Below are 13174 nucleotides of genomic sequence, written 5' to 3'. Positions count from 1 at the left end.
TTGCCTCTTGAGGCGGCACGGAGCCTAGTAGCTAGCTATTTAACGCCGCTGTCACTTGGCTGCGCTGCTCAGGTGGGCAAAGCTACACTCTCCGCTGCAGCAGATCATAGAGACAAACTTAACAAAGAGACAGGGATAAGAGCTGGAGAGGAGAACGCTTCACCAACTACATTAAATACTAGCGTTAAGTGTCATTTTTAGCGGAAATCCCTGGTTGAACCGCAGCCTGTCGTCGAGATAGTTTCAGACTTGTTCAAACTTGGAATAACAGCAGCTAGCTTAATTGCTAGCAGCCTGACTATCCTGTCAGTTGGGAAGCCATTGCTAGTAGCTGAGCTGTTAGCTAACATAGCTTAGCTGTTGGCAGCCTGGCTAATCGAGAAAAGCTGTGAAGATGAGACTGAAAGTGGGGTTTATTCTACGGAGTTTGCTTGTCATTGGGACGTTTCTCGGTTTAGTGGTTCTCTGGTCTTCTCTGTCGCCAAGACCCAGTGATGAGAACCCCTCTGGAAAACGGGTGAGTTGTAACAGCAGAGCAGTTAACGTTAACTGTAACTTAGGTTCCAACAGAAGCAGCTACACGTATCACTTTCAATGTACATGTGGACGACTGATAACAGCAGAATACCGTTAAAACATCACTCGTATAATATGAAGCATGAGAATGCGCTTTCATTCAGTTGTTTGGCTAGCTTTATTGCATTGGTTGTCATGGAGATCGGGTTCTTGTCAGGTAACCGTGACTGTCTTGATACAAGTTGGTGCACTGACATATTTGGATGTACAGCTGCATCCTTTCTTGCTGAATACTAGAGTAACATGTTAACATGGCATTCCCAAATCGCTGCCGTTCCTTCCAGGATACACATCCGCATATGTCATCGCCATGGTGGAACTAAGGCGGAACTGTATTGTAGGTTAGCTAACAGTTGACATATTATAAGTTCAGTCGTCTCTGTTAAAAGTCTTTGGTTTCTCGACCAGAAACTGTCGTGAATACTCATTAGCAAGTACATGTCGTCAAAGTTGCTGCTTAGTCCGAAAGGCATGTTGAACATATTCAATTCAATTCAATTCAATTCAATTAAAAAAATCTACAACTTTCTCATTAGATTGTTGTCTCTTTTTTTCCTTTTGTATGGTGTGTAGAAGCTAATCAATTTAGCATCAAAATATGAATTGCATTGTGATGAGCAAATACTGTAATAGAATGTATCAACCTTTTCATCTATACTCTCAAGGACTTTGTGAACAAAAAATATTTCAGTGCTGATAATCCTCACATTTCCTTAACTATGAATCCCCCTTTAATATGCTTTAAAAACCCTGTGAAGACATGCAGAGTTCTCTTGTCAGCGTGAACATAATCTTACCAGATGATACATGTGTCGCTATCTTACTCTGAACCAGATGTGTTGTATCTGTTGTCTGTTGTTGTGTCTCCCATACAGGATGATAGTTTGCTGCCCAAAGGAGACCTAGCAGATCATTTTAAGCCAGTGGTGCCCTGGCCTCATGTGGAGGGAGTGGAGGTTGACCTCAACTCCATCAGACTCAAACATGGTAAGACACACTTTTTTTAAAAACAGCGTTAACGACTGTGGTTAAAGCAGGTCCAGCTGTTTAGGTGTGTTAAGGTGACCTACAGTTAAACAGGTTTGTTGTGCCGTTAAGCTGTCACTCACTTAATCAAAAGCAGTTGTCAGAGAGTTAGCACAACAGAGGTAGAGGACAATATATAATTAGTCTAAGGAATGCTTTATATAACTGACATTTGACAGACAATATTCTACCATGATGACTAACTATATAAAGCCAATATTATGGAAATTCCACTAGTGTAGTGGTGTAATTACATTTAAAAAGTATCTAATCAGTTGTCTTTTGACTTCAGAAAGAGGAAATTTTCCCAAATATTGACTCAAAAACTATAAAGTAGTTGTCAGTTGCAGACCCAGTAGTTAAGGACCTCATTAGAAAGATAGACTAGCCTATCTTCAAAGTAAACATTTTTGCATGCTGGTTTTCTCTGTGAAAGATGGCGAAAGACCAAAAGGAACTCCAGCTTTATCAGTGCTTGTATGTTCCAAGTTTAGTCTCATCGCTGTCATCTTTTGCTCTCTCTGGTTGTCGTCTCCAGGTGGACCCAATCATCCTCCCAACCCTGACCAGCACCAGCAGCCCAACCAAAAGCAGGTGATCCAGCAGCAGTATGTGACATTCAGACCTAACTCGCACAACTACAACTCCCCCGTCCTGAAGAAAGGAATGCTGGGAAACTTTGAGCCCAAGGAACCTGAGCCTCAGGGGGTCCCCGCTGGTCCTGGAGAGGGAGCCAAGCCTTTTGTCCTGGGTCCGGAGTACAAAGATGCCGTCCAGGCTTCCATCAAAGAGTTTGGCTTCAATATGGTGGCTAGCGACATGATATCACTGGACAGATCCATCAGTGATATCCGGCATGAGGAGTGAGTACTGCTCTGTAAAACATCATTACACCACACAACACCTTCTGTCATTTAAAGGATAAGTTAAAATCGAATCCTCAAACTCCCCAAATAAAAATATATACAAAACTACATTGAGTGTCACCCAGTCCCGACATAGAATTAAATGATCCAGGATAAGAACACAATAAAGCTTATTTCCATTACGGTCCCTCTGGAGGGGAAGGAGGGTAATATGGCAGATGTTCAAGACTAACAAGGCCAGTTAAAACACACACAGTCAGTAACAAAATAAACAGATAATACTGAGTTATACAAACAATCAAAACAAACTCATGAGGACAGACTAAACAGACCTATGATTTGACTATCAATCACTTCTTTACCAAAAGTTTAAAATCCTTCTCAGTCTACTGCTGCTTCAAGGATGCTGGAACCAAAAAAACTACAGCAAGATATAACAATAGATTTTTGGAACTCTTTAATCTAAAAGGAATAAAATTAAAAGTTTTTTTTATTTATTTATTTTTTTTTTAAGGAAAAAGATTAGAAGTGTAGGTTGTGTATGTATCTATAAAGACACTGCCACCACCTGTATTTTCCTATTATGTTGGGTGTGTAGACCCCCCCCCCCCCCCCGTCAATAACAGCATGCAGCAGAAATTCTCATTGTAATTTTGATGGACAGGGTTGTAAAAATCCTGAAGTTTGTTTTTATTAATTCATTTTTCCATGTTTTTTTTATATGTGCACAAAGCAACTAAAGCATCCAGCCTGTAGCTCTTGAACACACTGTCAGCACCCTGATAGCATGATGCATTACGAGGTCAGCAATGACGCCCTCATGCTCTGAATCTTTTTTAATTAGATTTAGTCACCTCTTGTACATCTGCCTGCATGAGTATGATGTCACAGAACTTTCCATTATTTGAAGCTTCACTGAGCGTCATTGTCACACTTGAAACATTCATCAAGTTGTCTCTGGACTCATTATCAGCTGTTGCTTGTATCCTCCACTGCATCAGACCCTCTTAGTCTTTTGTCATTAGACTAGATAATAGCTAGTTAATATGAGCAATGAGCACTTGCCACCAACTGGACAGAGGTGTGACTAATAAAGATATGGAGGATCACCCTCAGTGTAATCTGTCCAAATGAACCCATCATTGTTTAAAAAGATTCAGTCAGTGATGGAAAATATTGCATTAACACAACTTGTGGCGTGCAGGGTGTGAGGTTGGTCTGTGTGTCTGCTTGACTGAGGGTGGGGCTGAGCTACACACACAGAGCAGAGATTACTGTTGTATGGAGGAGTGGGTGTGTTTATTAGTGCTTTACAACTAACCGCTGTGAAACCGTCATAAATTGAACATTTTATTGAGCCGATTCATGTCTTTGTTCTCACCTGTGCTACTAGCTCTCTTCATTTAATCTCTAGCTCGTTCGCCCATGGCTGTGCTCTCTCACTCTCTCGTTGGCTCTGGTTGAGCCGTTACCTTGTGAGGCAGCTGGATTTGTGAGATCACATGATCAGGCAAGAATCCATCTTTGTCAGACTTTCTGTTTGCACTTGAGTCTGAACCACTAGTTGTCAGGATCACTCATAATACAGTCCTATAATGAGGATTCTATTGTGACCTGGTCAATCTAGCTTGTTTACAAGGTGAGAGGGTGATAGACAGATGGTTCATCCAATCACCTGCCAGGTATTCTGTGAAAGTGCCTGTCCTTTCTTAATGGTATCTGATCGTTCTGTGTAAGAAACCATCTGTTAGTTAGTTGAGGAGGAGAGGAGGGGCCAACATTTTGGATGCTGTGTTTCCAAACACCAACTGGCAAATTCTGCATAGTGCACCTTTTAAACTACCTCTTGTTGCAGAGCTACGGTGATCTCTTTCTGTGATAAGAATGAGATAGTGAAGTAACCAGCAGCTGTATTCTTCACAATTTTGTGAGTGCCTAAATGTGCCAGATCTAGATGTCTTTGCTGAGGAAGTTTGGCTATGACCCTAACAAGCTGATGTGGAGCAGCCTGTAGCTTGTTAAGTTGTGGAGAACTGCTGTGACTGAACTGGAATTTAGAATTTGGACTTTTGACAAGTTTTGCTAAGTGTTTTCAGATGATCTACATTAAAACCCAAGTTATTCACTTCAGCGTTTGCTACTATTATTGTCTGTCCTGCCTTTCTGAACGTTCTGCATGTTGTCTTTCAGTGAAGATGGGGCAGACTGTAACAGCAGCAAAAGCTACAGTTAATTATGACTGAGCCAAAAAAAATGACCTCAATTTTCCTTAAACTGTTCAAAATAAGAATTTGACTTAAACTGTGTTCATTTAAGTTGTGGAGAGATTAATTTCTGCTTTAATTTCAGGTGAATAATTGAGGTGTTGTAAAGCTTTTGACTAGTAGTAAACAAAGTCTAAAAACTTTAGATGACATAATGTTTTTGTAATCATAATGATATGATTTAGTCTTTAGAATTTAAACTTCTTATAGACTTACTGTTTTTATTCAGCTGTAACTACAAACTCTCATATAGGCCACAAAGTAATTCAAGTCCATGTGATTCTAATGATTTTTACAAACACAATAGGAACTTGTAACATTACTGCCTGAATATATAACTGATGTGTGCTTGGAACACTGTCTCACCTCTCTAGGTGTAAATACTGGCATTATGATGATAGACTGCTGACCTCCAGTGTGATAATAGTGTTTCACAATGAAGGCTGGTCTACACTGATGAGAACCGTCCACAGCGTCATCAAGAGGACTCCTAGGCAATACCTGGCTGAGATCGTCATGATAGATGACTTCAGCAACAAAGGTGGGTTTGCTTTTCTCACATACAGCAATGACCTAAATATACATCTCCCTCCCAGTTGTGAATTTGGAAATGTTTTAGGGGGGGGGGGGGCAGTCGGTTAAGTGTGACAGTGGGTTAAGTGTGACAGTGGGTTAAGTGTGACAGTGGGTTAAGATTCTGTTCAAAGATGAAAACTTTAGAAACACACTTTGGAAAATGAAATATATTGTCAGGACAAGACATTCACATCCTGTGTTGCTAGGTAACACAATTAGTAAGAAACTCTATTGATAACAGAATAGCAGTTGCTCTATTACAAATGAGCTATTATATCTCTGTAAGACAAGTGTGTGTGTGTGTGTGTGTAGTCCATCTGAAGGAGCGTTTGGAGGAATACATCAAGCAGTGGAACGGTCTTGTAAAACTCTTCAGAAATGAAAAGAGAGAAGGTCTGATCCAGGCGCGGAGCATAGGAGCCAAGAAGGCCACCAAAGGACAGGTATCACATGATCTTACTGTTACTGTCACTCTTATTATTGTGTCAATTTAAACCAGGTGTGAAATGCAATGTGTTTGTGTGTGCTTTTGATTTCTAGGTGCTGATCTATCTGGATGCTCATTGTGAGGTTGGAATCAACTGGTATGCTCCACTGGTTGCTCCTATTGCAGAGGACAGGTAACACACACACACACACCAACAAACTCCAACACACACACATGTGATAACAGCTGTCAGTGAGTATTGACTTTATAAAGGCGAATGGTTGTAACTCAATTACAGTCTGTTAATTAGATCAAATGTATATACTTTATATACATTTGTTGTTTTGTGTTGGACAAAGTATGTTGAAAAAGCTACTGTTGACGCATGAAGGCTCACACACACATTAGAGTTTTTACACATAATCACTGTTGTATTTTCATATCTGTACATAACTGTCCAGAGCTGTGATCTAACTTTTTTATGCTGAACTTTCAAAGACATAATTTTTATATAATCTTAAGATTTTTTTTCTATCCTTATGAAGTGAAAGTTGTTTGTATTGTACAGATGTTTACACACATGTTTCACTGATAGTTTGTGTTCATTCTTGTCTGCTTTTGCATTTCAGTGAGAAGTTTAAAGACAAAACTCCACAGTAAATCACACAGTTTCTGATTATTATACCTGTTCAGCTGTGTGTTAATACACTGTCACTGGGTGTGACCGACAGCAGGATGCTGTATTATAGTTTGTGCAAGGTGGTTCCGGCTGCAGGTGCCAAGACACACACTAGAGAGATTAGATCCTATTTAATGTGTTCTCCACCTCTGCAGCATTTAAAACAGACACTTAAACATTTGAATATATTTGCTTGTAGAGACGTTGGACCATCAGTTTAGAATGTAGTGTTCAACAAGTCATCAAAAGCCTACAGCCCAACTCAGACAAAAGTGTATGTGTGTGTGTGTTTTTTTGTGTGTGTAGGACAGTATGTACAGTACCTCTGATAGACTATATAGATGGTAATGAGTACACTATGGAGCCTCAGCAGGGTGGAGATGAGGACGGCCTGGCTAGAGGAGCATGGGATTGGAGTCTGCTCTGGAAGAGAGTTCCTCTTAGCCAGAAAGAGAAGGCCAACAGAAAATATACCACCCTGCCCTACCGGTACACACACCGCAACCAGCATGCTAATATTCACCCCTGTTCTGTTTGTCTCCATCTCCCACCCCTTCACCCCCACCTGTCCTATCCTCACTGTGTCTCACTCTGTCTTGGTCTCCGACACCCCCAACCCTCCATTGTCTTCGTATGCATACTTGGCGATGCCGTGTCCATGTACAATCCCCAACCCTCCCACGTACCCTTTCCCCAACCCCCCCAACTCTGTCAGAACGGCGTGTACGGTGCCTCTGATCGACTCCATCCACGGCCAGAGCTACAGCATCGAACCCCAGGGTGGAGGAGATGAGGACGGCTTTGCTAGAGGAGCGTGGGATTGGAGCATGCTCTGGAAGAGAGTCCCACTGGGAGACAGAGAAAAAAAACGCAGAAAAACCCATACTGAGCCATATAGGTACAGAAAACAAGTGGACTAATCTGGACAGTGTCAACACAAGAAGACAAACTAACCTGGAAAATATGAACGATTAAGACTATTACTGCCTCAGCTAACTTAGGAAGAAATGTTAATAGCAGTTTAAGCAGTGAAATTACAGAAACCACTCTAAACCAGAGATATGAACAGCAGGGTGCAGCTGAAGTTTAATGTCATGTGACAAGATATTTACATTTGGCAAACATTACATGTAATTAAGTAAGCAGTATTTCAACTAACCAACTAAACCAGATCTAGCTACCACTGATGGCACTTCCAGCTTTCCTCTAATGGGACTTAACTGGTGCTTTACCACTGTCTTGTGGGCCTTGCTTGTTTTTAATTTTAGTGTTTTTTTTGCTCTCATACGTCTTCTACTCTTGTCTTTCAAGGTTTTGGTGTAACTGCAGTAATTAGGGTCAGAAGGGCTCATTCCAACAAACCCACAAATTATTCGGTCCTGATCTAAAAGCGGCGGGAGTGATGAGTTCGTGTTTTTTTTTTTTTTTTTTTTTTTTTTTTTTAAGGCAGTTTTTCGAGTTCTGCAAAGGGGGGAGCTTCTGGTGTGAGTTGGGTTCAGACTGGGGCACCATCACCACCCCACCTTCCCCCAATTCCCTTTCTCATTCATCATGTCTTGCTGTCTTTTGTCTTTATTTCTCAGCTCTTTTCTTTTTTTTGCTCAGACTTTGATTCTCTGTGTGGTTTTATGTGTTTTTCTTTCAACTTCTTATTAAAGTAACTGACTGATCATGCTTTAGGTAAAGAGAGAGAAATGAACAGTTGTTTAAAACCAAACCTGGGGCCTGTTTCACCATATTTGCATCATGTGATAATTTCCTCTTGCTAATTTGAACGCATTTAACTAAAAGGGGAAAAAAAGCTCCATTCTTGGACAGTGGCACTATTTGCAATCAGTGTTTAAGCAGCATTTGCAAATCGCTTTGATGAAACTGGCCCCTGATAGGAATAGATGATGCACAAATTAAATTTTGTGAAGAAGCCACAGAGTGATACACATGTCTGAGCATATGTGTGTTTTTTGGGGGTTTTTTTCTACCTGTAGGTCTCCAGCCATGGCAGGAGGTCTGTTTGCTATAGAGAGAGAGTTCTTCTTTGAGATGGGTCTGTATGATCCTGGACTGCAGATATGGGGAGGAGAGAATTTTGAAATATCATATAAGGTAGAATCCAGTCACTGGTACATTTTCACTCTCGAGGCTGAATGAAGTCACCCACTAATCATTTTGTTTCTGTAGATTTGGCAGTGTGGCGGAAAGCTGCTCTTTATACCATGCTCTCGTGTCGGCCATATCTACAGACTTCAGGGATGGCAAGGCAACCCTCCACCTGCACATGTTGGATCCTCACCCACACTTAAGGTAGAATGGCATACACACACTTCCACATACCTGCAATTGAACCAGTTTGTGTTGTTGAACTTGTTTTTTACAGGTATTGACATTGTGTGTGTGTGTGTGTGTGTGTGTGTGTGTGTGTGTGTAGAACTATGTGCGTGTGGTGGAGGTATGGTGGGATGAATATAAGGACTACTTCTATGCCAGTCGTCCTGAAACTCTCACTCTCGCCTACGGAGACATCAGTGAGCTCAAACGCTTCAGGTATCAAATATGTATACTTTGAAATTCTAAAAATCTATTGATGTCAATACAATCCTGTTGTTCAATTTAATGACATTTTCACACATCGGCAAATTTCTCACCTTATTAATGCTTCAGTCACTATATTAACTTTTTCTGCAGTAACCCAAATACAAATTCCTTTTTTTTACTTTTTCATCATTCCATTGTGTTTTGTGCATGTAATATAAGCATTAAAGTGACATTTTTTTGTCATGTGATTAGATATCACCCAGTGATACAACATATTAACAATGAATTGATGTTGCAATTAGTTCAAGTAAATCAATAACAATATTTACAGTACAGAGATAAATTCAACTTTGATTTTATTTCATATTTAAAAGTCTGCTTGCTGTATAGGTCTACCTTCCTCAAGAGCAGCAAGCAACTAAGAAGATTTCAAAATGTAATAAAAGAGCAATTCATTGTTCTTTTACCATATGATGATAATAGAATACTAATAATAATATGTATATAGCACCTTTCACAGACCTAAGGACACGTTACATACAGAAATGAAACAAAACAAAACAAAAAATAGAGGAGTAGGAAGAGAAATGTTGATGGAAAAGAAAATGAGGGACAGTCACAGAGAATAACTTGACCACTTGGACTATCTTTTTTCAAATAGTTCCAGATTCCCCCTAACTTTATAAGTGAAGTACTCCATCTGATATATGTTTTGAACCATGTCAAGCTAATTTCTTGTTATCTGTTTCAGGGCTGTTAATACTGAAAATCCAAATAGCTGCTTTTCTCTTAGGATTGAGGGCTAATGATGAAGTCAGTTCTGTTCCCTGGCTGTCAATTAATAGTTTCGGGTTGTTTGCTCAATTGTTTGTCAGGGAGGAACATCGATGCAAGAGTTTCAAATGGTTCATGGAGGAAATTGCTTACGACATTCCACTACATTACCCTCTGCCTCCTAAAAATGTGGAATGGGGAGAGGTAAGTACACACACTGCATGTTCTATTACTGGATCTTAAAAGCTTGAAGCTTACATACATACATCTTCTGGTTCAGATTAACATGGCAGATGTGTTTGTGTGTGTGTATCTTATCTGTATTTGTGTAGATCAGGGGCTTTGAGACAAGTTATTGTATTGACAGTATGGGACACACCAATGGAGGCAACGTGGAAATCGGACCATGCCATAGGATGGGGGGCAACCAGGTAATGAAACTCACACTACTGACTGACTGGTTGGTTGTTTACCAGAGAACAGCTGTGGTGCCAAGTGGTGCGATGTATTACTGTCTGCCACTGTCTTTTTTTAAAATGTGAACTATGTGTGTAGTTGTTCCGGATCAATGAAGCCAACCAGCTGATGCAGTATGACCAGTGCCTGACCAGAGGAGGTGATAGCTCAACTGTCATCATCACACATTGTGACCAGAACCAGCACACTGAGTGGAAGTACTTCAAGGTGAGACACACACTCAGGGATCACTTTTAATAAAAAGATTGAACATAGAAGTTAGTTACTTAGTTACTTAGTTAGTTTTTATGTAATAATGCATATCATGTCAACTTTTGGTGCCAGTATAAAATGTCTTGTAGTCAAGATTAACAGGGCTCACCTTTTTCTCTTTGTTTTCCCCTCTGTCCATCCAGGATCTCCATCGGTTCACTCATGTACCAACAGGTAAATATCAGTATTTTTAACACAGTGATGCTGGTTCACTGCAAAAGGCCAAGTGCCAGTTCACAACCTGATTAACCGGGTCCACCTCCGCCTGAGACCAATTTATCACATTATAACATGAAAAGTTTTATGTTATAACAAGAAACTATAACGTGATGCTGATCTGTTTTTTGTTTTTTTTTCTGGTGTGGCAGCAATACGCTTCCGTACAACACAACTTAAACCTATGATTACTTTAAACTCAAACGTTTGTTGCAAAGTACTGCCATCTAGTGGCTATTGTTTGTTTTTGTGTTTAACACTTTGTTACCAATTGACTGGTGAAATAAGTTATAGTTATTACAGTTTAAATAATGGACCATATGGCCTTTAGTGTGAGTCATTTATAAAATACAGTTATTTGACACTTGATACCATGTAGCATATATTTTTAAAGAAGAATTAAAAAATGTAAATGACAGTTGTCAGGGCATAAAACCAACAATCTGTTGATCCTTACTAATCAATATTAGATAGTCTCAACATAGCTGTCAGTGCTGGATAATAAAAAGGCTTAAATTGAGATTTAAATTGTGTCCTTTAAATTGAATCATGGATTTGTACTATTGCTTTAAGGTATATTTGAATCATACTTTTCTTTGCAAATGAATGATATGTTATATAGTTTCCAGTGTTAACCATTTACAGTTTATTGTGGGTGGGTTACTGGTGGCAACTATTTAGTACCTCAGTTTTAAGGGATCCTTATTCAAAATGTTAATGTGTGAGTAACGCTCATCTGTGTTCTCCTAATAGGCAAATGTCTGGACCGCTCTGACCTACTCCACAAAGTGTTCATATCAGACTGTGACACCAGTAAAACCAGTCAGAGATGGGAGATGAACAACATAGTGGCTGTATGAAGACCGGACAACTCGCACAAAGAAACCACTGGGAGCTTAGAGAAGGGACGCGGTGACTGGATGAGGACTTAAACACTGATTAAGACCCACCGAGAAATACATCCATAAGTTACATCAAGCTGATACTGTCCTTCAAAGAATCCATGTTCTACAGTAGGTGTGAGTCAGTCAGTGTCAGTGCACCTCCAATATGATGGAGTCACAATGGTCAAATATAAAGATGCTGAGTATCACCTGGAAACAGCTTCTACCCCCCAACCGTTTGCTTTTAGCCAAAATATGCCTTTGTCAGAATAAACGATATAGGCATATAGACAGTCCAGAATGCCAGTAGAACTGGTTAGTATGGAGGCTGAAGCTACTGATCCTCAGACCAAGCACTGAATTGGAATCATGTTAGGTTCCTTCTTTGTTCTTCATGGTGGTTGTGTTTACATGGTGTCTCCATCTGTTCTTTTGGGCTCTCAGGTCTTTTCTAAATCAGTCCATTGATTTCTAAAATTAATCACATCCACTCTTACTACTTCGCAAACTCTTATTAGACTATTTTCAATCAATTGTTAGCTAATCTGATGAGCTCACTTACCAAAGAGTCCTTTATTTATTGGTGGAGGATTCAGTTGCATCATCAGTGTCTTTAACCAATCAGCGTGTTGCTACAAACAGGTTGTGATGGCCTTCAGGCTGGACTGAAAGGCTGCACTCTTTGAAGTCATTGACTCGTGTTCATGCTCATGTTTTCTGTATGTTATCAATCAACAGGTAAAATCATTTTGTGATCAAACTGTGTGTGCCTGGAGTTTTAGGCCATCATTAGTAGGGCAGTTAAAATACTAACAAATAGTAGATATGTCCTCTCAGACCAATCATAAGTAACTAAAGCTTCTCCAGGCGCACCTGCTCAACAGGCTTAAAGGGACACTGACATTTAGAATTGTTTTTTTTGTTTGTTTTTTTCTCTCAACATTTGCACTCCAACCACTGCTCCTATTAAAGGACCGCCTCTAGTGTTGTTGCTAATTCAGTCATCTAGCAGTATGAATTAGGTTAACGAATACACAGAATTCTATCTAGCACGGTGTATTCAAACGGCCTGGCCAATAATAATAAAGAAAAACTAAGATTTAAACAAATCAAGCAATGCTTTCCTAATAAATTAAGCTTCATGCAGTGTAAGTTCCCTAAACCATCTCAAGGTATATTCACATGGTGCCACCTCTGAAACCAACTGCTCCATTCCTCTTACAGCATGCTGTTAAAGGTACTGAGGTCTAAGTAAAAGTAACTGGTACTCTGTTGGTTTGAACTCCTCTCCTCTCCATCCGTCTTTACAAACACTGAGATGCTTTAGGAACTTGAACTTGTTAAGGAAAGCTTGATCTGACTGACTGAACACTTAGGAACTGCCTGCCTTACTGACACTCCTGATGAGAAATTGAGTAGCTGACCAGTTGACTGTGATTTAGTTACTGCCTGACTCTTTCTGGAAAACGAGACGAGAAGGGGGAGGGGGGGCATTGTGCTGCAGAATTATACTGGTGAGAAATGCACAGCTTGTATTGGGGAAATGGCAAATAAAGAAAATGTGACTGCTTTTTTTTTTTTTTTTCAGGGGAATGGGGGGGTTTGGTGTATGGATGATCATGTAT

The 13174-nt window shown here is 40.0% G+C and overlaps 2 protein-coding genes across 2 annotated transcripts in view; both read left to right on the top strand.

Annotated features, from left to right (window-relative positions):
* The window catches only part of saraf (store-operated calcium entry-associated regulatory factor), a 171979-nt gene that overhangs the window by 152446 nt on the left and 6359 nt on the right, over positions 1-13174 (top strand). The gene's annotated exons all lie outside the window — the stretch shown is intronic.
* galnt7 (UDP-N-acetyl-alpha-D-galactosamine: polypeptide N-acetylgalactosaminyltransferase 7) lies at positions 61-12939 on the top strand. Its single transcript, XM_053341509.1, has 15 exons — positions 61-517; positions 1452-1563; positions 2141-2465; positions 5107-5273; positions 5621-5751; positions 5849-5928; positions 7130-7312; positions 8400-8517; positions 8593-8715; positions 8840-8955; positions 9822-9924; positions 10053-10151; positions 10276-10404; positions 10593-10623; positions 11419-12939. The coding sequence occupies exons 1-15, from the start codon at positions 395-397 to the stop codon at positions 11523-11525; spliced, it is 1947 nt and encodes a 648-aa protein (XP_053197484.1). The 5' UTR covers positions 61-394; the 3' UTR covers positions 11526-12939.

The sequence above is a fragment of the Scomber japonicus genome, chromosome 2, assembly GCF_027409825.1.
Source record: "Scomber japonicus isolate fScoJap1 chromosome 2, fScoJap1.pri, whole genome shotgun sequence".
Lineage (NCBI taxonomy): Eukaryota > Metazoa > Chordata > Actinopteri > Scombriformes > Scombridae > Scomber > Scomber japonicus.
This window is presented reverse-complemented; position numbering and strand designations above follow the sequence as displayed.

Bases quoted from the DNA above. Each gene is read 5' to 3' on its own strand.
- galnt7 (XM_053341509.1), top strand. From the start codon at position 395: ATGAGACTGAAAGTGGGGTTTATTCTACGGAGTTTGCTTGTCATTGGG. The intron at 10,152-10,275 runs GTAATGAAACTC...CTATGTGTGTAG, and splicing joins ATAGGATGGGGGGCAACCAG to TTGTTCCGGATCAATGAAGC. The intron at 10,405-10,592 runs GTGAGACACACA...CTGTCCATCCAG, and splicing joins CTGAGTGGAAGTACTTCAAG to GATCTCCATCGGTTCACTCA.